This window comes from Haemorhous mexicanus, chromosome 13, assembly GCF_027477595.1.
Source record: "Haemorhous mexicanus isolate bHaeMex1 chromosome 13, bHaeMex1.pri, whole genome shotgun sequence".
NCBI classification, from domain to species: Eukaryota; Metazoa; Chordata; class Aves; order Passeriformes; family Fringillidae; genus Haemorhous; species Haemorhous mexicanus.
The window spans coordinates 11,855,767-11,883,640 of NC_082353.1; the positions used below are offsets into that span (position 1 = coordinate 11,855,767).

The 27,874-nt window shown below is 40.2% G+C and overlaps 1 protein-coding gene across 1 annotated transcript in view; it reads right to left on the reverse strand.

The window, feature by feature from the left end:
* Positions 1–27,874, reverse strand: part of FBN1 (fibrillin 1) — a 141,919-nt gene that overhangs the window by 24,624 nt on the left and 89,421 nt on the right. The window contains exons 24-43 of the mRNA XM_059858378.1: positions 27,514–27,639; positions 26,496–26,720; positions 25,202–25,327; positions 24,981–25,109; positions 24,481–24,606; positions 24,227–24,352; positions 23,365–23,487; positions 19,638–19,763; positions 18,701–18,826; positions 10,534–10,656; positions 9,865–9,987; positions 8,024–8,149; positions 6,414–6,536; positions 5,710–5,832; positions 4,670–4,834; positions 4,216–4,284; positions 3,975–4,100; positions 2,583–2,705; positions 2,315–2,473; positions 1,383–1,454 (exon numbers count right to left, since the gene is read on the reverse strand). Of these exons, the coding sequence (XP_059714361.1) occupies positions 1,383–1,454; positions 2,315–2,473; positions 2,583–2,705; positions 3,975–4,100; positions 4,216–4,284; positions 4,670–4,834; positions 5,710–5,832; positions 6,414–6,536; positions 8,024–8,149; positions 9,865–9,987; positions 10,534–10,656; positions 18,701–18,826; positions 19,638–19,763; positions 23,365–23,487; positions 24,227–24,352; positions 24,481–24,606; positions 24,981–25,109; positions 25,202–25,327; positions 26,496–26,720; positions 27,514–27,639 (2,565 nt within the window). The remainder of the gene's footprint in view (positions 1–1,382; positions 1,455–2,314; positions 2,474–2,582; positions 2,706–3,974; positions 4,101–4,215; positions 4,285–4,669; positions 4,835–5,709; positions 5,833–6,413; positions 6,537–8,023; positions 8,150–9,864; positions 9,988–10,533; positions 10,657–18,700; positions 18,827–19,637; positions 19,764–23,364; positions 23,488–24,226; positions 24,353–24,480; positions 24,607–24,980; positions 25,110–25,201; positions 25,328–26,495; positions 26,721–27,513; positions 27,640–27,874) is intronic.

A 27,874-nucleotide genomic window follows, 5' to 3' on the forward strand; every position in this document is an offset into this window, starting at 1 on the left:
GTAGATTCTGTAATTTTGAGTCCTCTCATATACAGGATGAATAAAAACAGAACTGTTTCTGTTTCTGAAACAAACACCTGGAGTAACTATATAGAACTTTAATCCAAACAGAGAGTAACATCATTGGACTGTAAGCAAATATTCGAGGGTACACAGAGCACTGCCCCTGCAGAGGGGGCTCTCTTGATGCTTGATCCTGCGCCTGCAGGTGTACAGGACACAAGTAAGCCCTGTGCAAAGCAGCAGGCTGAGTGCTTCAGCCTGGAGCCCAAAGCAGCAGGGAGAGCTGTGATTTGCACAGCTGTGAGAAGCTGTGTGTGCATCAGTCTCAGCACAGGCCTGCAGGCCCAGGCTGTGCTGGTGGGCTCTGTGGGACAGCCCTTGTGTTTCCATTGGCCCCTGCACAGCACAGCTTTGTGCTGCGGCAGTGCAGAGCAGCCTGCAACACCCCTGCACACATGTCAAACACTGCAGCTGCAGCTTCTACCTGTGCATGTCAGCAACATCCAAGGGCTCCCTGCTGACGCTGATGAAGGGCCCAATTAGCTGAGCAGACTCTGCAACAATCTGGACTAATGCTAATAGCTAGAAGGGGAAACTTTGCTTCCAAGCAGTGACCTCGTAAAATAATAAATATTGTGCATTTCTGTAACCTCTTCAAAAATTACATTCCCCACTTGACTAGAAATATTTTCATGGAACTAGCTAAACACTGCACCACAGCAACAGCTTCGTGCTAAAGCATCTGATTACTGCCTATATGCCATCTCTGTTTGTTACAGGGTACATTATCTGCTTTTCATTTGCATTTTAGTGTAAATGAAAACAAAAGGGAGTCCCATTAGGGATTTACTCAATTCCTTGTCCTAAAATTCCTCCTCTTTCTCTCTCTTTTTGTTTTGCAATTTGTTACTCACGATTCAAATGTAACACACAATAACATATGTGAGAAATATTCCAGCTGAGCAGAAAAAAGGATTTTTGTGTCAAACCAATACCCCGGGGGACTGATGTGAAATGTCAGACTAAATCTTGCTTTAGTTTGAAGGAAAGACTCCCAGTTCCTCTCAGACCAAATGCTGGTTGGCCTTACTCCCAGACCTCTCATTCCCAGTATCTGTGCCCTGCTCATGTAGCCCTGATTACAGCTGCTTTGGAGCTCTGTGTTGCCTTGATTACAAGCAGCAACTGTCACTGCTGCCAGCAAGGAATAGCCAGTTTGCACTTCAGTTTGACTTAAACAGAGGGTTGAACTCCACTACACTGTTTAATTGTTATTCCTCACACGAAAAAAAAGAAACAAAACTGGGAAAACAAACCTCCCCTCTTCCCTGGGCAGAGGTTGCATGGAATTTAGTTCAAAACATAAAATTACAGCTCACCAACTGGTAATCCTGTATAAATGTCAATGAAGAAGCCAGGCCTTTGACTTCCACAGAGTGTGGAGAATTCATCTGCAACAGGAAAGCAAAGCAGCAATTAAAGCATTTGGAATTAATCAACAGTCAAAAAGTCATCATATGCTCTGGCCAAGAAAGTTCTTCTACTCTTTCAGAACCTGCAGAGCATGCAGAGGTAGGCAGCCCCTTTTCCAAACTCACCATGTCAGCTCCCTTGGGTTCTCATTCAGTTGGGATCACGTGCTGATTTTGCTCTGCTTATGTCTATCTCTGTGCATTACAGTGTTTGCACACAATTTCAGACTCGTAAACACCTGAACTACAAGTTAGAAGTATCAAGTGTCTAGGAAGTTGCTCTTGAAGCAAAGCACCTCAAACCAGAGTGGGATGTCCTGCAGCCTCACCCAGTGTGGAAGAGTCCTGTGTGCCCATGCAGTTAGCAGAGACACTCCTACATCTTACATCTGCTCAACACAGATCACTCTCAGAGCACACCAAGGTATCTCTGCCAGCCCCTGGCCTGCACAAAGCCCTCATGGCAAACAGCAATCGAGGCAGAGCAGACCAGACCCTGTATTTGTTGGAGCAATACCAATAAAGTCTTGGTCAGTTCCTCAACAGTGAATCAACAAGCACTTGCAAAGAAATGGATTAACTGATATAAAGCATGAAGTCTCTGAGACAGTGAAACTGGCACAAGGTAGGCACGACCCAGCAGCACGGACACAAACCATTCCACATATGCCTTCATCATGACTAGGGCTGGTGATCTCCAGGACTAAGAGGTAAATAATCCCTTCATTTTAGACACAAAAGAGCAAAAAAAGACATAGCATCTCTAATGTTGTTACACTCACTAAGAGTAATTATGATATTCCAAGGCCTTCAGATAGCTTTGCAATGCAAAAATGTACCTGTGCTCGGGATAGGACACTGTTCACAAGGCTTATTCCAGGCACGTCCAATATTGTAGGAACAGCAGCACATTTTCTTGGTCATATTGAAGAGCAGCTCACCATCACAGGTTTGATTGTCAGCATAGTAATTTCTGTAACACAGACTTCTTCTCATATCTGTGAAATTAAGAAAACCTCAGGCCAATGTAGTAGGCAACTCTTAGGGGAGATGATCTCCCTGGCCCAATGCACTAAGATAAAGCTTTAGAGAAACCCCAGCACACACCCATGCAGTTGTTTCCTCCATTGACTTGCATGTAATCAGGAGGGCAGATGCAGGTGTAGTTCCCAACAGTATTGTAACATGTGCCAGGCCCACAGATGCCAGGTGTCTCACACTCATTCACATCTAGAAGAGAACAAACAGGCAGTGAGTGAGTGGCCACAGAAGCTTTCTTGTTGTGCTTTTGAGAACAAAAATGTCTCAATAATGCCTGAGGTAGGAAGGCACTGGTGGAAAAGAGCTGAAGGGGCTCTGAGGAAGGTCATGGTGGAGTGAAGCCACACAGAAAAGGAAGTGGCAGCACAGGTGGCCAAGGAAAGCCCAGCTGTGATGCAAAGATGGGAACTCTGATATGTGTGGAAAGCTCAGAAACAGTAATTTGACTTTTACATCTATTGCACAAAAATAGTATTTGAGAATCTCCTCCATTCTGGACTCTAAGATCTAGAAAAGAACCAAAGTGGCTCCCTTTGGAGTTCCTACTGAGCATTGCCTGAGTGGGGAAAGTGAGCCATGTTCTTAACACGAGATGTCATATTTACTTCATCAAAAGACTAAGTTTTGTTTAAAAAAATCTAACCAAAACCAAACACAACACCATCTCCGAAACACCTCAGTTCCCCAAAGTTCAAAAATATTTCCCCAGCCTTAAAATTTTAGAGTATCTTTGACACACCACTCAGCATCTGTCAGGCTACGTAAGCATAATGTGGATGAAGCACTTTAGTTCAGCCTTAATTTAGGGCCCAAATGTTTTGTACTTCTGCAGTGGTTTGCACCTCATAGGCACTACATTAACATTATTAACAATCTGGAAGAAAAAAACCAGCGTGGACAACAGGAAATTTTAGAACTTGATGGGTCACTTAAGATTTTATATCCAGTACACCTTGAGAGTGGCACATAATGTGGCACGTACTTCTGACTGTGCTGTGGAAAGGAACATGTTTTGCAGTACAACCAATATTTTCACTTGATGACTGGATCAGCAGGAGTGAAAAAAGCAGTGGAAAAATACATGGACACACCAGTCCAGCAGATTCATGGGGAAAGTTTGTTCTTTTATCTGACTGCCTATTTATTGTCCATTCCAAACAGCTATTTTTTATAGCCAGTTACCAAATTATGTCTTACTTATAGAAAACATTGTTGGGTTTTCAGGTTTTGATCAAAATATGATAATCAAAAAAAACCTTGCATCTATTTCAACATGGTCAAGAAGGAATTTTCACATCTTAATGCAATATTTCAATGTGTTCAATTTTCCCACCCTGTAGTTTTACACTGCTAAGTCTGGTTGTGCTCCTTTTCAAGGAAAGATTCATTCTCTCCATATTGATCTGTCCTTATTTTCAAAGAATAAAGCAGAAGACTAGTTAAGTGAAAGCTCCATACCATCACACACTCGAGTCTCTTCATTCAAGTAGTACCCTGATGGACACTGACACTGGAAGCTCCCAAATGTATTAATACATTTTCCTCCTTGGCAAAGTCCAGGCAGTTCTTGACATTCATCAATATCTGTCCAAACAAACACAAAAACATTTTATTAATGTATGCAATGGGAAAAAAAAAGACCCTCACTACAGAGTTTTACAATTTCAGACATGTAAATATAGGAAATTGCAAACATTACCTTCTAATATAACTGTAATAGGGTTTGGTCTGAATCCTTCCCCTCCAGGACAAAGAACCTTATATTCAGCTGAAAACAAAACAGATTTATGAGCATATGATAGTAGAAAGATTTTCAGCACAATTGTTTTTGAAAATGAATCAGATTATTACAGATAATTCAAACGTAAATTTACAAACTAACCAGCTAGAGACACTAGATTTTACTCTGTAACATTACCTGTTATTCCATTTCATAAGTAGTTAAGTAATTTTCAGTGTAATAGCAAACTTTCTCAAAAGAGATAATAATATTCTGACTAAATAATCTTTTTGAAAGACTAGTAAAATTTTTGGTGAAGACCAGTGGAAGCCAGTCCACAATCAATGCACACCAGTATTTGAGCTATCTGGCTAAATTAGGAAAAAACCCACCAAACACATTGCTGTGCTCAAGCCAGGAAATGCAGACTTACTTGTGTTCACCAGTGGGCAGTGCTCACAGGGAACTCCCCAGGCTTTGCCCAGGGAGCAGCAGCAGGAGGCTTTGGATACACCCACTCCAATCTCATTGCTGCAGAAGGTGCCACCGTTATCTCCCCGAGTTTTGATGTCCAGGTAACAGTTGCCAGATCGTGTATCTATTCACATTGCACATAATGACAAACACATCTTAGGAGAGAGCAAAACTCAGCACCTCCCAGGGTGAGGGACACCTACAGATGGTGGCTCCCATTTCTTGCAGAAACAAAAGCAATTAAGTTGTGTTGCCCAAGAGGCCCCAGAATTTCCTCTTAGGTAAGCTGCTGGTGTGCCATTTCTTGGCTTTATTGGACTTTTCAAAAAGTAGGAAATTTACTTATTGAGTCCAAGGGCACGTCAGCCAGGCTTTTTCTCATTTTCACTCACATTTTCCCTCACATTTGTACATCTTTCCAGTTCCAGATATCCACTGCTTTCTCCTCTACTCAAGGTTTACAAGCAGGAAAGCATCTACTAAATGTTAGGAATTTCAAACACATTAAAATTTGAGAAGCATCCCTACACCCTCTTAAACAAACAAAACCAAGGAAATATTAGGATTACTAAGCAGTTGGAGCCTAATACAAGAGCATTTCCATTGGTCATGAAGCTGCACCTAGCCAAGTGCACTCAGTGCTCCAAGAGCATGGGTGGCTTCATGCCACAGCTTCATTTGCCTGCCATCTTGGGGCCAGCTGGATGTAGACTTAAGTTTGTTGAATTTTAAAATTGTCTCCTGCTTGCTGTAAATTGTGGACAGCTCTAACAAGCCCCAAGGGGCTGCTTCTGGCAGCAGGGCACTGCTGGCATGCTGCATCAACTCTGGACAGGCTCCTGCTGCCCTATTACAGCTTCTAAGCCAAGGGCAGTGAGATGGGAATTGAAGAGCCTGATCAAGCCCTTTTCCATGACCCAGGACTTTATTCCTAAGCAGTCAGCTTGGAGCCCCTCAGTGGAACTTCCCTTGTAAACAGCACAGGGAGTGGTCCCTTACCAACACATCCAACGCGGGTGGGATTCAGCTCGAAATCAGGAGGGCACTCACAGGTGTAGCTGCCAGCAGTGTTGATACACGTGCCACTAATGCAGGTTGTGGGGTCTGCACATTCATTAACATCTGCAAGAAAAACACAGCATGTGCTAAGCAAATACTCAAGGACACTAAAAACTGTTGATACATCAGGTACCATATGCTGACCATCACAAATCCATTAGTTAGGAGATAACTGGTCTCCAGAAAGCTCTAAAAAATAAACAGGCATTTTAGAAGAAGAGAAGTCTGAGATGAACTCATCATTTCATAGGAAAAAGAAAAAAAGCATTTTTCCTTAGCATCAATCCATAGACTGATTTCAAAAATCAATCTATGAATAAGATTCACGTGAAGTACTAAAAAAGAACTTAAGGGAAAAATACAAGACAAGGCCCCAGCTTACCATCCAGTACTGTACAAGGCACAATACATCTCTGCCAGAGGGATTCTCTGATCTGTTTTTCCCCTTCTTAAGGGGACATCAGAGATGGACAACGAACAGTTAAGAGAAGCATAAAAAAGATATGGTGAATCCTGTGTTATATAGTAGGGAAGTCTGTATTTTCTATATCCAGTTTGATTTGTACAGCTTCTTAAAAGAATTTCCTGAGGAGCTGACTATGGCACTGACAGCAGATTAAAAGGTGTGCTGTTCAAAATTTTACCTGTGCAGTTACCACCACTTCTGTCCAACTCGTAGCCCACTTCACACTCGCATCGGAAGAGTCCAGGGAGGTTATGGCAAGTACCGTAGACACAGATGTTAGGAAGTGAGCACTCATCAATATCTGATTAAGGAACAGGAGGAGAAAAATATGAGGTTTCACGATCTTTTTGAGACATAAGGAACTGCAAACATTTTCAGCAGCATGGATCTGGAAGACAACAGGTTCTGCACATCGTGTAAGACAAGAAAATGCAACATGGAAGACTTATGTTGGAGCCTAAGGAATCTAATTCGTAATGATTTTTTGAGAAAAAGGCTCCTTCCAACATCTCTGGAAGCTATGCCAGAAACTATCTAGCTTATTAGTGGACTAATCTGACAAGTAGCAATATTAAACATAGCAGAAGATATGCCTTAATAAAATGAAGTTTATTATAAATCAGCAGTCATCTGCAGAAAGCTGGACACCAGCGAGAAAAAGCCTGTGCCTAAAGGTGAACCTCAAAGTTTGGCAAGCAGACACTTTAGTGTCTTTTCTTCAAATCACTGAGTCTGAACCAGCATTTACTGAATGCCATGTGCACTGTACAAAGAACAACTACTTTCATACAATAAAAAAGTATGTGTTTACAAAGGACCTTAAAATACTGCACTTAGTGTACACATCTGAGACATGAAGGCAAGTCTGTTTTAGCAACAGGAGCGAGCCTCTAAAACAGCTATTTAAACTTAGCTAAAAGGCTTGAAAGTAAATTGTTTCATGAAACATTATGAAACCTAAGAGTGGTTTCGTTTAAAGAAAAACTCACTCTCAAATTATTTGACTCAGTAGATTTCTAAAAAATATACAGAACACTTTTCAAGGGGAAAAATCCTATTTAAAGTGATGTACTTATGAACTCCATTAAATACCAGTGGTCACGGGTTATTACTATGCCAGATGATAGGGCTGCGTCTTCTAGACTGACTTAACTCACTTGTGTTATAACAAATGAGGATTTCAAATGTTCAAAACAAATATATGACCTTTTGATTATTTTGAATCTTTGCATATGCAAGGCTCTTATTAATGAGCTGTAAACTGTTAACTAACAGCTCACTTTTGAAATTGAACAAATAGTCATAAAGGATTTGTTTTTGGTGTAGTCATATAGACTTTCTGCAAGGCTTCAAACTCTAATTCTGCACCTCCCAGAAGCCCTCAAAGCATATGCATTGCACTGGTTACCAAATCACTGCTTTTCAGCTTCAGACACACCAATGCAAACTAACAACTTTTTCTGTTTAATTGTTTTGAATAAAATGAAGAACTGGACATCAACGATCAAGAAGAAATGGCAGCTATCAGTGCCATTTGGATCACCAATTGGACCCCAAAATAATATATCATAAGATAGGCTTTGAAAAGCTGTTCTCTTTACCTCAGCAGGTAGATGAACATCTAGAGGTCCATAATAAATGTAAGAAGTGCAAAAAAGCAAATACTATTAAAAAAATTCATGCAGTTCTCAATACAACCACAACAGCAAACAATTGTAAAAAATTGGAACATCAAATAGTATTAAGGCAGAATCTATTGAGTGTTGTTTAAAGCTTACAAAGAATTACCTTCACATGCTTTCCCATCTACACTTGGCAAAAATCCCATATCACATTCACAGCGATACCCTCCAGGGGCATTGAGGCACTGCCCATTTTCACAGAGATTCAAGTTTTCTGAGCATTCATCAAGGTCTGTAAAAGAAAGGGATATTGCAAGTTAGCAGTAAAGATGGTTTTCTCACCAACGTTTGAGCTGAAGCATTCAGTGTTCCAAGCATTTTAATTATTCTATCTGAACACATGTTGAAGAAACTGCAATCTAGTTATGTGTACGTGTAACAGCTCTGTATGTTCCTGACATGTTGCAAATACAGCTTCTAATCAAAAGGAAAATCTTTAGGAGACTCTTACAGTAGCTCCAGTTAATAAAAGTTGGAGGTAGTCACAGGGTCAAATTTAGACTCAAGAATATTATAGTTATTGTTTCTATTACAGCAAAGCCTAGAAGCAGTAATTGGAAAAAAAAAAGAGGTTTACTATGCAGTGAGCAAACATATGGTAATAGGCAGTTCTCCATGCCACATCAAAAAGTGGCATGAAAAGAACTTCGTCAAAACTAAACTGCAGGTTAACAGCTGACTAGAGAAACAGCCTTCCTACTGGACTCCACTCACCTTTGGATAGATCATGGCCCTTACTCTCGAGCTGAAATGTTACACATCACCAAAACACCTCCTTATTGCAACAGAGTTTGGCTGGCAGCATGAGTTTTGAAAAGTCCATGGCTGGTAAATCAAAAACCACCTACCAGGGAGAATGCTGCACACTTTGGCAGAGGGCTTACAGAGCATTTGAGTGCTCTAGTTTGAGTCCCAGACACCTCTTGAATTCACAAGCAATAAAGTATCCAAATGGAAAAAAGGTTCTACTGCATGCAGAAATTCTGTAAGCACTCCATCTGAAGGGGGTAGCTTACAGACTCCTGGAAATCATCATACAGGAAATTAACAAAGAGCACTGGTTAGGAAGGCCACTGAGGAAGCTGAATCAGATTCAAGATGAAATTATACTGAGAGAATTAAACTGAATTCCAAGGCCTCCTTAGAATTTAGAATTATTCAAATCCAGCCTTAAACCTGATAATCCAGATTCTCAGATGCTCTAAAAACCTTCTGCAGCTGATAGAGTGCAGCTGATTTGCACCAGCTGAAAAGCTGGCCCACCAGCTCTGTCACATGGCTCTGCTCCAAACAGCGAGCATCCCCAGCCACACTGCAATCCTCAGTGCAAGAGCAGGGCTCCTCTTGACTAAGCACACATGAGCTAATCTGCTCTTCAAAGCAGAAGACTGAAGTGTGGGTGGGAAACATCTCTCTAGCAAAGTTTTATAATCTCATTTACAGTTTATAAAATAAGGTTTCAGAAGCAGCTACTTCCTTCATTCTACATGCCAGCACTGCATCCTGACAGCAGCTCTCAGGATGATGGAGTAAAGCAGACAGACAACACACACTCACTTGTGGAAAGGACAAACATTTTTAGGCAATTTTGTGAAGTAATTTTGATGCATATGCCCTATTATTTAAGTATTAAGGAGAGTAGCCAATGGACTAGTTTACAAACTAGCCAAATTACATAATCAAGCATTGCTTTAATGATTTTGCCACTCATTTAAACTAACAAGAAAACCAGAATGAACAATTGCATTTTATCAAGGGACAAAAAGTGATTGAGTTAGACTATGTATAATGTGTATTTCTTTTAAGCTATGGCTACCTAGGTGAAGGAGAAGACAATTAATGATGACATATTAATGAAAATTTCAAATGTTTAAAGCTGGTTTTGTGTATTGGATCACAAACTAAGGTTGCACGGAGCTCATCCTTTGCTCTCCTCAGCCAGCTCACCTGTACAAGTGAAACCATCCCCAGTGTAACCCTCTTTGCACAGGCAGCGGTAAGAGCCCATCGTGTTCTTGCAGTCAGCATGTGGGCTGCACATGTGGGTTCCATTGGAGCACTCATCCAGATCTTTGAAACAATAAAAAAGGGAAAAAAATTAAGTTAAAAACCCATACATGAATACAAAGTTTAAATAGAGAATGGCACACAGAAGCTCTACTTTAAATAATCTTCCATAATAAAACCCATACAACGTGTGCCCATCTGACTGAAAAAGTGGGAACAGTTTATTTGCAGCCCATCAAAGAAGTTTGACGAGGTAACTGTGACTGAGGAAGCTCCAGGGCACTCAGTACTAAGGCCTGTACCTTGTTTTCAAGGAAAGCACCAGGTGGCCCCTCACTGCCTCCCATCAGCTGCCCACAAGCACAAAGCATCTCTCTCCATGGTTCAGTCTGTTCTCATCATTTCACAAGCCAAACATGAGATAATGCTGATTTCACAGATACCATGGTGAAGAATTAGTCCTCCAACAGATCATGTCAAAGCAACCTAACTAGTTCAATAACGATTTGCCTTCTCATTTTCTGGGTGTAGTATTACTTTTTTTCAGAATTGCTACAACTTCATTGTGGTCTGGCCTTACAAATGAATACAAATGCATAAGATTCTCACCTGTGCACTTGATACCATCTCCAATCCAGCCAGGGCTGCAGCTACATTTGAAGCTTCCTGCTGTGTTTGTACATATGGCGTGTCTGTCGCAGTTATGGGCTCCAATTTCACACTCATTGATATCTGTAAACAGAGATGTTTGAGGAGCTCATGGAACACACTTTCTCATATCCAGATAACTGACACTAGAATTTCTCAAGAAAGCAATGTGAATGAGAAAGCAAGTCTGCATTTTTTACAACATGACATCTAAAAAGGAAGCTGAAGACAAAATCACAAGAAAGGAAAGGAAAGCAAAGGAGCACACAGCACATTAGCACATTTCAAACATGCTGCCCCCATGACCTGTTCTTCTGATAGGCACATAAAGCAGTGCTGCAGCTCACTCCAAAGTATATTTGAGAAGGAAGTCAGTACCTCAGAAGACAGCCTTCCCAGAGTGCCTATCCTGCAGAGATGGGCAGAGTCTACAGAGAGGAACTACACTGGTGGCTCCACATTGCAAAGTTTGCTAAAAAGTGTCAAAGGAAACTCTCCTGCCCAGGGACTCCTGGAATGTAGCACTCCCACAGCCCCCCACATCTGCACAGATGCTGATGAACTCCAGCCAGGCACCACCAGCTAGCTGTCCCTAGGATTGTCCCCAGACAGGGAATGAAGCAGGTTCTGCTTGGCCTGAGGCTGTGTGCAAGGTTGGGGACAGGCTGTACCACTGTATTTACCAAGACAGCTGAGGAGCTGATCAGGCAGGCAGTTTATTAGGAAGTCAGAAAACCTAACACAGTGGGAGGAAGTCAGCATCCTTGGAGACACCAGGCAGCAAGTCATCTAACCTTCAACATACATGGTCATGCCAGCACATTCTATTTCAGTACTTGCTATTTCCACCTTATTTTCATTTTTGGGCATTCTCTGGCAATGTCAAAATGTATGGACTGCAAAATCCAAACTGAACTCCATTCTTCCTTCTCTTCTCACAAAATATTATTAATGCTCCATATAAGTAGTTGGAGAATGTATAAACTAAAAGGCGAAATTTCCAGAAATTACTACTGGTAACTGAAACAAAACTGGCAGAAATCCTCTTGCCTATCTGAGCTTTGGATTTTACAGTATTTTCTGTAACTGAGCTATTGAACTGCACTTTACCTCCATGCAGGATGTAACCTACCTAGAATCCACATCAAACCACTTAAAACTGATACCATTTTTTATTCCTCCCAGGTGTCCTTGATGTTGCTGTAAGCCAAATCATCTCCCTCTGTAAAACAGCTGATGGAAAGAGAAAACAAGCTCACAACTCTGTATGATTCCACAGACAAAAACCCAGCTCAGACCCTTCTCAAGAAAGGCATCAGCCATCTAATATGTAACAACCTTTGGGATTTCCAGCCCCAAAATCACAGACTTGAATTTTCCTATGATTTTACCTGCAAATAATTAGCTCTTTAAAGAAGGTGAGGTTGTGGAGTTAATGCAGAAAGTGTCCAGGTATCACCTAAACTATTTCCTTAACAACACTTTCTTTGGTTTTTCTGTCCACACTTCTCTAGACAAAAGGCTGTGTCCTTTCACTATACCTTGTACACATATTTTGCCTTTTCACAAAGGCAACACATGACTTCAAAAAGCAGACAACATCTGTCTATTATCCTAAAATTAAATACTCAAGGCCAGAAAACACCCAAAATGACTGCTGGTTGGGAGGGACAGGGTGTTTGTTTGGTGAGCTTTGTGCTTGATGGGGTTTTTTGTTGTTGAGATTTTGGGGCTTTTTTTCTGATAGGTTTTTGGGTTTTTTGTTTTGTTCTGTTTGTTTGGAGTTGGTTTTGTTTTGTTTTGTTTGATGGGCTGGCTTTTAATGTTTTGGAGTTTTTTTAGTCTGTTGAAGTGGAATTTAATCCAATCTTGCTTTTCTGAATCTCTTTCTAAGCGAGGCATTGCTTTGACTCAAAACCCCAGACATGAGCATTCCCATAATCTGAATGCTGACATCTAGATATGAATCTAAATCTGGCAGCTGGAATCTACCATTAATGAATGTTAACTCCAGGCCTGAAAACATGCAAATGGACACTTACTTCTTAAAACGTAAAAAAAGAGTCAGGAGCAAATAATCTCAGAGTAGTTTTGCCTTTAGCATGTGCAGAAACTCATGAAGATAACATCACACTAAACAGGAAACTCGTGTCTGTCAAAAAATCTTAAGGGTGGCCTGAAAAAAATGCAACTCTTTGGCTTGGGGAAAGACTGGAAGGAATTTAAAGAGGTCAGCTACAGTATACACTGACATAAAAAAGCTGAGGCAAACACACTATATTTAACCTTTACATGATTTTAAACCCCAAACTGTTAAACCACTGCTCACATTAAGACGACGCTGTATTTGATTATTTGGTGCTTTGAAACATACAATCACAAGCTTCCCTATACCCTGCAGAGCACAACAAAACACAAAAAAACCCCATCACCAGTAGAGAGGTTTCTGCCAAGAATTTTTTTAAACCACCAGCAAACACAAACAGAAACTTGCATGCAACAGCTACACCACAATGAAGTCATGCTCAGGCTCAGATTTAAGAAAAGTCAAGCCAAATTTTCCACTCTCCATAAAGTGACTGTGGGCTCCTTCCCACCACGCAGTGACCCACTGACACATTGTACCTGAGAACCCCCACTAACACCTCCCAGCAGAACAGCAGCACCGCAACACTGGGGCCCTTGCAGTGGACACTTGTTCCTCATCAGCTGTTTGACACACACTCCAAAAAAGCTTAGAATCTTCCTTGGAATGAAAGCTGCAAGTATAAATCTATACCCAAATACGGGTATTTAAAATGGGATCAACTTTCTCAGGCATCAGCCACTGAAATGTCATTCCACCTGCTTTGAATAAAAAAAAGCTTTTCTCCAGTAAAAATTTTCAACAGATTTCCATACTTTTTTGCCTGGGTAAAGATCAAATAGGGAAGGCAAACTGTATTCTCTAATAAGCATCTACCTTTAAAGGCACATTGCAGGGCTTATTTCCATGATGTATGGAAAGTTTTTTCAGATACTTAAATGAAAGCTGATTGAGGCATATAAAATACCATCACCGGCTTTATTTCTTTTCCCCCGTGCTTAACTCTGATGTTGTTTTGCTATAATCCCAATTCTTTCCTTTCATTGCACAGCTGAGTTGTAAGTCTACATTTATTACACTGCCATTATTTCCAAGGCAAAAGCGAACTCAGACCAAACATGGCTCTGTGTAAACAGTGCACTGAAATCACTGGAATTTATGTCTTCTTATACTGGAGCTTAATATGGATTTATGCTGCCATAAGTATTGAATTATGGCTTCACAGAATGAAACAGAAAGGAGAAGTTGAGCTCTGTAAGGGAAAAATTAACTCAATATCTTTAATAAAAGCATGAGTCCAGCCTGTTCTGTCTGCATGGCAGTACAAACAGTACTATACTCTTCAAATACTCCAGCTAGTTTCATTTAATTGTCTGAAGACAAAGGCATTACTCGGTCTGAGTAAAGGTATCATGACCCAAAGAGCACCCACGAGGACACTACTGAAGTCAGGGCTTCACACAATGATGGCCTATTCCCACTGACTTCATGGGGATTTTCACTAAAGAGTGAGTCACTGATTTATATCAACCTTCTCCTTCTGCCTCCAGCATGAGTCCATGACAAGCCAAGGAAAATAAAGACATTCCAGTCCGAGACTGACACTGCATCCTCAGCCGGTCCCACTGTGCCCCAGTGCTGCTGCACACATGTTCTCAGCTTTGCAATTGCACAACTCCCATTTATACTAAGAGAGTTGTCTGCCTACAACAGATGAGAATATGCACAATAAATAATATGCAGGTCTGACATCATAACAATCCTAAGCACTCTGGGGAAAAAAACCTGTCAGTCACCCTGTTTTGTTGGCTCCTTCAGTTCTCTTCTTTGGACAAATATTTTTTCTCTCGAGCCTTTGGCAATTAATATAGTGTCTTTCCCATTAATCACAGTGGCACACATTTTTAGGGCTCTCAATGTGTGTGCAGCAAAAATACACATCATACATACCTGTCACCCTTTGCACTATGCTTGCAAAATGAGGCAACCAAAGGAAAGAAACTGCTAGCCAATATCTGCACAACACACCCTTACCCACTCTGGAAGTGGATCACTGAAGCTGGCCAGAGAGGAGCATGGGAATAAGTCACTGTTTCCTCACCTATACTCTAGAAACATTCCTTTGCATTCAAACAGAATGAGGGAGTATGTTAACTGAAGAAAATTCACATGTTCATCACTGGGCATGAAATCCTCTAGGTACTCTGAGTACTGTTTTCTATTAGGTTTCATTGGGCTTCAAGGGTCTATAAGGATCCTTAGCAAACTGTAAATTTAATTCAGACTCCACCTATAAATCAGTACTGTTTGTCAGGAATTATGTAAATCCCTTAAGCATTTTCTGACTTTTACATTTTTTTGGCAGTCTCTGCATATCTGTGCATTTTATCGCACTGACATTTCACTGGCATTTCGAGCCGGGGTCCGGTTCCCCCAGGGCCAGTCGTCTGGTGGAAGTCACAAGGCATTTCCTCCTCCTGGGCTGCTGCCCATGTAATCACGTAGGAAAAACGAAGGCTTTTTAGAGGGAAAAGACTGTGAATTTCAATTTGGCGCTCATACCAGTAGAAAAATAAATGGAAAAAATTCCCCTATTCTGATCTTCCTGTATGTAAAATTGTTTTCTCTTTTGGAATCACTCTCAGATTTTATTCAACATACCGTATGCTTGGAGTTTCACATGGAACAGTTCAGCTCTTTCCTGCTATCCATCCTTACATCATCAACACACTGAGGCACAGCATGTTATTGCTGGACAGATGCCTACTGCCAGTACACTCCTCCTGTAATACCCCCCTTTGGTGGGCAGGATTTCATTATCATCTTTTGGTATTTGGCCTGACACAGCCAGCTCCCAGATTCATGATGGCAAACATATGCTTCACTGGTACCAGAACTCTCTTGTGCCATCAAGCCTGAAACACAATGTATTATTAATGGCCAAAAGCCACTAATAATGGAGAGGAGAGTACATTATACAAGTCACAAAATATTATGACTCTATTTCTGAGGGCAAATGACAGGCCCACCTCTTCCTTTCCCTGTCTCAGATGTCTGACCTCTCTAGACCCAAGTTCCTGTCAGCCATGCAGGTATGCAGCGTGCCCTCACTCTTCCCGTATCCACTACCACCGTCATCACTGAAGATGTTCCACACCAAACTCTCCAAGCTCACAGCCCACACCAAGGCTGCAGCTGAGTAACTTCCACTAGCCTTCCTCCATATGGCAACAGCATGGCCCTTGCAGAATCAGAGCCTGGTATCAGCCTTCAAACTCCCTGAGCCTGCTGTGGAGAAATCCAGCTGACTTGTAACATATTTATTTTTAATCTGTTGGCTATGTTGGGAAATTACTGCCCAAGTTCACCTCTTTCAGTTGGACTCTGAAGAGAACCCCAAGCATGTACAAGCCCCCCTCCACCAGGAACGACCAGTGGGGCTGCACACGCAGCCAAAACTGCAAGGATGGATGGGAGAGAGTCAGAGAGGAATTTGTTTCTCTACTTGAAAATATCAGAACAAGTTCAAGTCTCTACATCAGCAGTGAAATACTGCAGATTTACAGGCAGTAATTCAGAGTGGTGATGAATCACAAAATACAAACTCAAGTTCCAAAGCAGGACTTCATTTCTGCATAAGTACACGTACACTTTATTGACAGAAAAAGTGGAGACAAGATATTTGTCATAAAGCTGGGTGATCTAGAACTGGGATAGGGGAAAACACAGCAATCTTCTCTCTCGTGGCTGCATACCATTGCCTGCCTAGGAAAATCAAAAATGAACTGTTCTAAGCCTGTATTCTGACAGTTTGCCTTGTGAATGGAAATGAAACCATTCACAGCATTTGATGTTGGAAAGCTGCATCTACAACCTGTATTTTTGCATAGCATTTTAAAAATCATATTTTTGTTACTAAACTCTGTCTACATTCTTACTGAGAAACCAAGGAGAGGGGAGAACTAGGGCAACTAACATCTGTGTGGGATGGGAATGTAAGTCAGTGGGTGGATTCTGAATACTGCTAAATGATTGGGGGGGAAAAACAAGTTTATTTGTTAAAATGAAATCACTCAGTAATGACAAGGGAGCTGAAATATTTAGACAAAACTGGAATGGAACCCAAAGGACATGATTTAGTTGTTCTCAGAAACAGAGGATCTCCCATTCAAAGTGCTGGACATGTTTTTGTAACTTTTTTTTCCATGGGAATTCCTAAAAACTGTGGAAGCTTTTGATCTGTCTGTAAGACAAGAACTGAATTCTGGAGTCAAGATGCTGTTGGCAAGGTCCTTCCCAGGGAAATACTGAAGGAGGCTCTCATGGTCTGCAGTACCTGAGCCTGGGAACTTCAACTCTGCTCTAATACTGTGCAAACAAGAAATAGGGAATTCAAAGTTCTCCAGCAGCAAATCAGACATTTTAAAAAACAGAATGTGAGAACCTGCACAATGTAATCACTATGAGATCTGTATCCACAGTTTTTTCACTATGAAACCAATCTAGAAATTTTCTGCTCTGCTTCCTGCTTTCTTATTTAAATTTTAAAAAAAAAAATCATTATTTGAGTATGATTCCATCTCAGCTGTATCAGCATAACTGATACTTCACCTTTTAATCTTAAACCACGGGGCTGTTTCAAATTCCTGAGCTCCTCTATAATATCCGTTGGAATTAAGGTGTTCTGCTGTTTTTTTTTCATGAGTGACAGCCTCTCTGAAATACTGGCATGCAGACAAAAGCAGCAGGAAAGGTTAAAAATGTGGAAGGAGGTGGCAAGAACCCTCATGACAGCGTCCATCCACAGGTCAGGGCTTGGCTGGGGCCAGGACAGAGGGATTCCCTGGCGTCTCCTTTAACAAAAAAATATTGCTTGGGACATTTGCCACTACCTTGAATCACATGATGCCAAAATGGTGGCTACTTCCAGGCACTTCTCCAGAAACCATACCTCAGACTCCTCCCCTGCCTCCACGACCTTTCTCTGTCTTTTGCCTTCAACTCACTGCTTCATCTTCCCAGCCTGCTCCTTAGGCTGGGACTGATAGCTGCACCATGTGTAACTGATCAGCGTGAGGGTGTTCAGGTCCAGAGTTCTGAAAATCTTCATATAATTTAGCACAGAAACAAAGAACACTGAAATGTTGGTCTAAAGAGTACAATTAGGGATTTCTTGGATTTAGATCAGTTCATATGTAAGTCAAAGGCAGCTGTTACTAATGCACAATTATTCATCCATAGCCCAATATGCAAAATACAACTCCAGCTCTCAGACTTTTCGTTTTCTTCATATATTTGGGGCACTTAAAAATATATATTATTAAATCTGTACAATAAGGGCAGACTAAGAATAAAAGTGTGTCTCAAAGACATTGCCAGAAATGTGTTTACCCTAAGTCTACATTAAAAATTATATTAAACATATGTTTGCATTCATATTTGGGCGAAGTCTAAGACTCTCAACACCCTGGCTTGAGACACCAGCACTTGGATTATTAATATCATGCCCTCAGAGCCTGTATATTTGAATCTTATTTCTGTTTGCTGGCAATACATGAAATAAAGCAAATTCTGATTCAGCTGATAGAATGTAGTTGTGTAACTGTATTGTCGACACTTTGCAAAAACTGAAAATATATTTTAGCACATATTTGGAGCCAGCTGTGTTTGCCAAATAATACTTTGAACAGATACATGTTATTTGCTTGCATAGTATACAATTAACTAATCCAAATGCACTGAGGTCCTCAGGAGTTTGTCAAGTTACAGAGAATGGCATTTGCTGTTCTCTTAGATGAAGAACTGTGCAGTAACATGCCCAGTTTTGATCCCAATCCCTGCTCCACTCATTTTGGCAGAAGCAGCATCAGGCTGAATGCTGTACCACTGAAGTTTAGCAGAACACAAGCTCAGCAAATTTGGATGAGAGGTAAAGTAAGAACACAAGTAAGTGAAAAGAAGCACAGTGAGAGGAGGTTCTAAACACCAGAAAAGCAGATTCATGAGTTTAAGTAAAATTAATAATCAAGCTTTAAAACTTACCTGTGCAACCAGTTGTGCCTTTCTTGCCTGAATATCCCATATCACAGTGACAGATAAATGAGCCTTTTGTATTCTCACAGGTTCCACTCAGACAGATGTTTGGATGTAGATCACACTCATTAACATCTAAAACACCCCATGAATTTAAATTTATTAAATACAAATCTTAGATAGCAACTGGAAAAATCTCTTTAGATATTAATTCTGATACAAACACGGGTCTAGATATGCAAATCAAAAGCTGCTTATAGTAGTTATTCCTTACCTAGCATACAAGCATACATTTTGAGATCTGGGGTAACTTAATTACCATATCTGCATTAACATACCTTTAATGCCAGCTTTTTCTAAAAAAAGACAATAAGGTGCAGCATATTATCCAAAGAATGACTATGATTATTGATAATTCCTACATATATGCGTCAGTATACATTTATATATACATGCATGCATTGTCTAGTTTTGTCAGACATTTCTCTCAAAAGACACTCAAGGTTTTAAATTAAAATGTGAAAATGTGATTTTGCATATATGCTGTTTCACAACTCTGTTCTACCAAGGTACAGCACTTCCACAAAATTTTGTCTCAGAGACAAGTTTAAATCAGCACTCATGGTTTATCTTGCTAGAAATTTTCCACAGCATCATCTACTGCCTTTCTGCAGGCACTCTTTTATCTAAGTTGCATAAAAACTTCCCTGGAAGAGGACCCAAAGATGCAATGCTACAGATCATGTTTGCACCCCAATCTACAGGGATATACAGAAGATTACATTTGCACTTGTGCAATAGGGCCGGTTCTGTGGTCAGGTGACCAAAACTAGGAAACAAGAGCAATGCTCTTCACATATCATTGTCTGTCTACTTGGAAAGGGTGCTTTAATAAATATTTTTTTCAATGTTTAATCCAGATTGGAATATATGTACTTTCACTTACCTATGCAAGTCTTCATGTCTTCAGATGCCATGAATCCATCATAGCAAAGACACCTGTATTCTCCTGGGATGTTAGTACACTGGCCTCCATCACAGATGTTAGGATTGTCTTCACACTCATCAATATCTACAGGGGAAAATCAGATTAAAATATGTTACCTTTATCCAGTGCAATGAACCATCATCATGGCAAATAAGCACTTTAATGCTCTGATAAACACGGTGAAGATTGAATCCTCGTAAATAACTGAGCGGTACATTGCAAAATTGTCCTGATGAGTAAGCTCCTTGTCTCCAGCTAAAGTCAGTGGCAAAACATTCCCTTCTGACTCAAGTGGGAGGAACAGGAACCAATTTTTACTTCAGAGAAAAGAGCTCCAACAGAACCTTTGTCACACCACAAGGCCACATATAATTGGGCATTCTTGGATACAAGCCATCATTGTTGAAATCAATGGAAGCTCTGAAGTCAAATTCAGTGACAAAAATATCCAACTTTACAGATCTTAAAAAAGCCATCATACATGCAAAGTACCTCTACAGATCTCAAGGGTGGTGACAAACTGGAAACAGTTCAACTCATGATGAGAATAATTACAGTACATAAATTTATTTTACTAGAAGATTTTTATGGTCTTATTTAGTATTTCAGGTGACTGGCCAGGCCAGCCATATAGTTACATCCTCTAGGATGGAAAGTTGTTTTCTCAACTGATAACTGATAAAATTGTCATCACTGATTGGAGCCAAGCTGCAGAAGCAGATCCTTTATTATATTAAGGCAATCATGCTAAGTTCTGGAACCTTTCAGAGCTCCTGGGGTTATGCTAGTGTCCCTTGTAAAAATCCCTAGAATCTTCCTGTGTCAGCACCAACACAGACCAGCAAGAGCAAAAATCAGAATCTCTGCCTAGTGATACCATGGGAAAAAAATCAGCACAAAAAGGACAAGATTCAGGAATCTTCTCCAAGAGAAAGGGTGTAACTCATTATCAGAGCAGTCTTTTGTGGATTGCAGTAATTATGCAGCTGCAGAAAATGAACTCACATTAATTTAAAATATTATGTTCATTATTCTGCTGTATTTCTAGCAGCTAGTGCTTGTGTGGATATACAGCTTCTGCAAGGAGGGAGGCTGACCAGTCCCTGTTTATCTTAACAAGCAAATAATGTTGACATGGACATTAGCCTGAAAATGTTAATTTGGAAAGGAATTTGAATTAACATGCAAATTTAAGCTCTGGAAATGGGAATGATAATGACAGAAATAAAGAACTTTATTTACCAACCTGCCACTGTACCGATTTCACAGTTGGGGGAAAATCAGCTGACAAAGAACCTGTTGTTTCTCCTAATTGAGCTGATTATTTATGCATAACCTCACCAATTCAAACATGACCTACTACTGAACTGCAGAGCATTCTTACCAGGTCAATTATCAGCAAATAAATTCTGTGATGGCTTCCAGCTTTGTGTGATGTTAAAGATAAAAGACATGTTCACACACAGAGAAAACTGAAAATGTAAAATAGGTGTTTCACAATTGAAGGTCACAGTCCTATTTTATCTTGAAATCTAACAGTGTAAACCCAGACATTTAGTGCCATGAAAGCAAAGTCACAAATTATTTTTCTTCTTAGTTTGGGCAGAGGCAAAACTTTAGTATGTGGATTTTGAATACTCACCAAATGTTTACATATGTAAATAACATCTTTTCACAAGAAGGAAGCAGTGTTTTCAATACTAATAGAGTAGTGAAGGAGACCCCTCACATCTCTGGATATTTTCTTAGATTTGACTTGACATCCATAGTTGTCTGGTGTTTCTGCTATTTAAACCTTTTTATATGTGGCTATTGCACTCAAGTCCTTATTAGAAGAGAGTATGAAAATGAATAGCTAATAGTTATTACAGCTGGTCTGTGAAGGAAATGCTATTTTTCAGAGTCAAGGTAGGATATGTAGAAATAGATATGTAGAAATTCACAACTGAAGTAAGATCTGACTACAAACTTCAATAGATGTGTTCAGGGTCAGGTTAATGTGTGGACAAACCACAGAGAATCCATCCCCTCCCCACAGCAAAGGCAGATGCTTGCACTTTGGCTTTGAGAACAGAAAGATGATAGTTTCCTATTCCAAGGTTTTTAGTGTAATATGCAGGAAGGTGCTGTAAATGATCTGCTCTGGTTTTGGGTTTAGAGATGTGTTTGGGTGGCAAGGGATAAGGGGGAGTAAAGACAGAACTGTTTCTGGTCAGCAGACTTGAGATCCCAAAGACTGTGCAAGTGCACATTTGGGTCATTTGGTCCAAGTCAAATAAAGAAGATGAAAAAAGTAAAGTGGCTCAGAGACTCTGCTCCCCTCCCTCCTCCCTTCCCTCTCCTGTCACTCTAATCCTCTCACGGGGTTTAGATTCTGGCTGAGGCACAATTTTGATCAACTAGTTTTATTTTTGCATTTAAAAAGTGCCCCAAACACCAATGTTTGGGCAAGTTTTTGTAAAAGCTTGCCTTTTCTAGAAACTTGAGCTAAAGCAAACTACTTCTAATCTAAATATTTTAGGTTTTCAGGGTCAATCAAATCTGCACTTTTTCTAGTTGAATTCTTTCTTTGAATGAGGGTCTGATATTTGCTGAAGGCTGGCTACTTTACATCTTTCTGACAGAGCAAGCCACAATGTGGGGGAAAACTACATTTTGCTGGGCTTTAGGGCTCTTTTATCTTCTGGAATGGTAGTGAGTGGCCTCAGGGTAATTGAGACCCTGATTCAAGATCCATAAATATTTACAAATTCTAAATGTGAGTGCTCTAATAATCCAGTATAGAAAACTCTCCATTTGTTCAACTATAAAGGCAATTCTATTCCAAGGGATTAACCCTGTTGTAATTCTCATGCTCTTCAAGGAGCTCTTGGGTGGAATTGGCAAACAGCTGGCAAATATTCACATGCCTCATCAGGCCAGTGGCTGTGAGGCAAGAAGTAAGAGAAAATTATCTTTCCAGTAACCTATGTGGAAATCACCAAGTACAATTCACTTCCTGGGATTATGACTTCCAGACTCCCAAAGGAGAACAGCCGGCCATAAGAGAGCTCTGGACATTTTCTCACAAACTCTTCTAAGAGTGCAAAAGACCTGTTTCCTAAGAAAGATTATTCAGACTTCAATTTCTCTGCAAATCATTTAGCTCTGAATTAATGCAGCATACTTGCACTTGACTAAACAAAGAATTAAAAATAGGAATTTTCTTGCTTGTTTAACAGCAGATACCACAAAACAACAGAACAGAGCAATCAGCTTATTTTCTAGCATCTCTGTCTATACTCTCTCCAACATAACCATACAATAGACATGCACTGCATCTTGGCTTCTGTTCATGGTAATTTTTTTAATGGTCTTCATCCTGTTTTAGATTTGGATCTACTACCTTAAGGGGGAAAATTTATCTCCTACTGAAAAAATTAGAGATTTTTGTTATTAAAATCAGAATCAACTTGCACACTTTCTGAAATTATCAGCAATTAATTCTCTTCAAAGCACTTCTTTCTGCAGTTGCCAATTCTGATACTTTGGAGATATTTACTTCAGAAAAAGAACTTCACTTTCCATTTATTTTATTTTTTTAATAGTGCATTTGTTACAATGGGTTTAACCCTAAAAAGAAGGCTCATTTTTAAGCTATTGAAATAAGCCCTTTAAGCAGAAAAGTTCCCAAAATCTCCCTTACCAGTGCATGTCCTGTGGTCTGGCATGAGTGCAAAGCCTTGTTTACAGCTACATTCATAGCTGCCCTCTGAGTTTGTACAGAAGTCCTCACAGCCACCATTCATTATTTGGCACTCATCAATATCTAAAAAGGAGAAAATAACAGTCAAAACAGATTTTACTTTAAAGCACATTTCAAGGACACACTTAGAGTCAGCTTTCCAGTACATCATCAATCCAGAATCTACACTTGGTGTTTGCACATTGACATTCAAGTGTTTGCAAAGGTAGGTACTGGGAAGGATTCAGGCAAACCAGAGATGGAAAGACTGCATATACAAACACTTCTGTGCTTCTCCTCCGACATACAGAAATAGCACTGAGTTACCACAGAATCATGAGGGCAACAAAGTTTTTGTAAGATTCAAGGTAAAAAATTACTTGGCAGAATTAAAGCCAGTGGATTTTTCCATGGCACAGTAGAAGGAATGTATGCAACTGAACCTCATGATTTTATTTCATGGTCCAGCAGGAATGATGATTTTTAATTAAATATATAATTAATCTAACAAGTTACTCCCTCTTAATCATCAAAGTCTGAAGTCTTGGGGCACTAAAAATAGTATGTGATTTTATGCATCGTGATTGATTTACTTAAGAAAATAATCTGTTACTCAGCTGAGTGTAGCACTGCCATAATTTCATTCAATTTTCTCAAAACCAGATGTGCATGTTTTGGAGATTATGCATACTATTTTGACAAACTGTAATAGGTTTTTTTCATTCATAGTTAAAAATTACTTAATATATCTACTAAACTGAAACAACTCTGAGTGTTTTATCTTCCCTGTTTGCTGGAGCTCCCGTGCAGATTTTGTCCTTACCAATGCAATATAGCTTGTCTTGCGTGGACTGATACCCAGGGTTGCAAGCACACTGATACTTTCCAATCAAGTTGACACAACGGCCATTGCGGCACAGGTTGGTGCTCAGCTCACATTCATTGATGTCTGTTGCAAAAGAAAAAGAGGAACACATTTTCATCCTGAAAATGGTACTAGAGCAAACGCTGCAAATGCACAGCACAAGAGAGGTACAAAATGCCGTGCACAATCTTGATTTTGCTTGCATGTCTCACCTACACATGCAGAGATATTTGGTGATATCTGATGGCCTGGAGGGCAATCACACCGAAAACTTCCCTCTGTGTTGATGCAGGTGCCACCTCGGCAGAGAAGGGGATTGCGCTGACACTCGTCGATGTCTGTGGGGAGAAAGGAGGCACATCAGTGCAGGGCCAGCACATCCCTCACCACAGCCCCTCACCCATCACAGCCCTATCAGCCCTGCAGCCTGTCCTAGAGCCAGTCATCCCTTGCACCATAATGCAGTTAGAAAAAGAAAACAAATTCAAAAGACTTCTTCTAAATTTTAACGGCCTAAAATCCTGTCCCTTGCTCATAGGCTTTGGCAACTTGCAGAAGTAGCAAATTCACATTTAAAGTTAGCTTTAATAAGGCTCACTAAATGAGAGAGACCTAAACCCGAGCACAATCAAACCTTAAAAACAAAACCTCAAAGAAAGCATGCATAGCATACTAGCATACTATTGTACATCTAAAGTCTGTAAAAACATACCCATGCAGTTTTTCATCATCATAAATCCACTTTCATAGCCTTCAAAACATTCACACTCGAAGTCTCCAGGAGTATTGACACAGATGCCTTGGCCACAAAGATCAGGAGAGATGCGACATTCATCGATATCTGTAAGACAAAACACACTCACAGGGTTTTCAAAGGAGTTCAGTTTTCCCTTTTCAATTCACAGCTATGAGAGAGACATCCATGCAGTTTACCTGTGCAGTTCCTCTCTTCAGAATCAAGGGCAAATCCACTATCACATCTACACTTAAAACTGCCAATGGTATTTCTGCATTTTCCATGGGTACAAAGGCTGGGAAACATTTTGCATTCATTGATGTCTGAAAATGAGATAGTGTGGACATATATTACCATTGCATACAAAAACAGTGCACACAAGAGCAATGCTGACATCAGAGCTCACCATTTTTCATGGCAGTGACCCCTCCTTGTGGGAAACTTAGACCACAGTACATAAACTGATACTGACTTCCCCTTAACCAACAGTGTAGACAGATACTCTGTGCTGAAATTTCCAAGAACACTTTCTGCTACATAATAGTATTAGTCTCCCCTTTGTCCTGCAGCATCTGATCTGCAGCTCAGGAAGATTTCAGCAGACAGAGGATGAAGGCAAAGACAGCTTTCAAATGAAGCACTCTGTCTTCTAATTTCTGAGAAAAAAATGTGACTTCCATGAGTCACAGAAAACATAATGAGCATAAGTAAAAGCACATGTCACTTTCTTTATGGATAATTAATGGCTTAGTAACTGTTTATAAAACAAGGCTGAAACTAACAACAGCAATTGTCATTCATATATATCTATATTTCCCTCATGTCAGACTTCATAATGTTTAGTTGTTGGCTAACTTCTGACATTGTCCAGCTTAATCTCAGTGGTAATCCTGGAAAGACAGCTTTCAGCACATGATGCTGGGGTGTCACTGTGTGATTCCCATTTAATGTTGGAAGTTTACCAACAAGAGTCATAACACAACTAGGTTTACTGTAAATAAAATTTTCTGATTTGAGCCATCATCCTGGAAGCTATTTCCTCTACTTCTCCAAGTAGTTTCTCAAGAAATTCCTAAAATTATTCACCATTTCTTCATTGTTTCACATTAGAATTAAATTTATTGCACCCTTCACAAGTAAGGATTGTTCCTTTAATACATCCAAAGCTGACTGCCCAGTTTGTTCCAGTTCTTGTACTATGAGATGCCAGGAGGCAAAGTCAGGCATATTTTAACCTCTCTAGTGACACAAATTCTGTGTTTTGAGCCTGCAGTATTATATGGTATTTAATGGTCTCTAACACAAACTAAATTCTCTTGTATTTTATTTGGGCTTCAGCTGCCATGAAATCTAACTGGATTTTCAAACGTGCCTTAGGGTGAGTGAAGTGCCTATCACCAGAGTTTTCAAACCCAGAGGAGGTGTCTGAGAGAAGAGTAAAAGCAGAAGCCATCGGGATTTGCCAGCATTAAACACAAATGCACCACATACCTTTAGAGAAAGGCTTCCCACTTATTTCTATCTTTGTAGAGAAGCCAGGGCCCCTTGGGCAAAGAGCTTCAAACTCAGGAGTTCCCCTGAGAGGACACTCCTCGCACTCGTAGCCCCAGGCCGCCCCCACGGAGCAGCAGCAGGCGTCCATGCGGTGCCGGCCGGGGATCTGCGACGTGCACTGCTCGTCCTCGTGCTGCAGGTAGCAGCTCTCCAAGCGAATGTCTGTTGGGCAATTTAACAACATGTTGAGAAAGAAAGAGAAAATTTACTTCACTGCAGAGGAATTTTTTTTCAAAATCCCTTCACAGGACAGCTCGCTCCATGTTTTTGTGCACTCGGAGGAGCATACCAAGCTCTCATACACTGCATAATTCCTAACAGCAAAATATTAACACTAAACTCAGAAATTAACAGTTTAATTAAGTAAGTTTAAAGAATCACTCTGAAAAATGGTGTTCAACACTTGAAGATAATTTTGGATCAGAAAAGGATTTTGAACATTGCAGCTTGCCATACTTATATAAGGCCTTTAAATTATTACAAGCTATGCTTTGTTCAGAGGCAAATCTTTGGCATTATTGTCATAAATAGACAAAGGTGCTTTGGGTGGACAGCATACAAAACTTGGATATTCTGTTGCACACTGCATCAAGGTGCATGGTGTGGCCAAGTCCCAGTCCACAATGGTGTGATCTCCACTGTTCCAGCCTTTGTGGAAAGTGGTTTCAGTAGGGCTGCAGATGAAGAATGCTAAGAGCATGGATGATCTGTAGGGATTTGTCAGATGAGCAATCTGGAACTAATTCACCAGCCAGCAGATGGTGATAGGCTTTAGCTGCTACCATTGGAACCTGTTCCTATTCCAGGTGAACTAAGTTAAGGTCCCTGACTAATTCAATTTGAAAAATGGGCAAAAATAATTTTTCTTTCTTGTTAGAAAATAGGCAGTGCAACCACTGGTCACTGCAAAGATCTGCTCTTCACTAGTAGACCTGTACATGGAATTAACACCTACCAAGACAAGTCCGCCCAGAAGCATCTAAAGTCATTCCACTGGGGCATTGGCAAACAAATGATCCCAAGGTATTGACACACTGCCCATTTGTACAGACTCCAGGAAACACCTCACATTCATTAACATCTATTAAAGAAAAAAAGAAAGTGAGTAAGAGTAATCACTAGCATGCTAAACATGAACAAATTAGCAAAAATATTAAAAATAATACCATTGTAATGTTTTTAGGATAAAATAAAAAATGACGGCAGTCTACATGGCCTGAAAAAATGAAAAACATTTACAACTCCCAAAGTAAGTCAGTCAGATCCAATCAATTACAGAAAACGGCTGATGATCAGAAATAATACATGTTGCTATT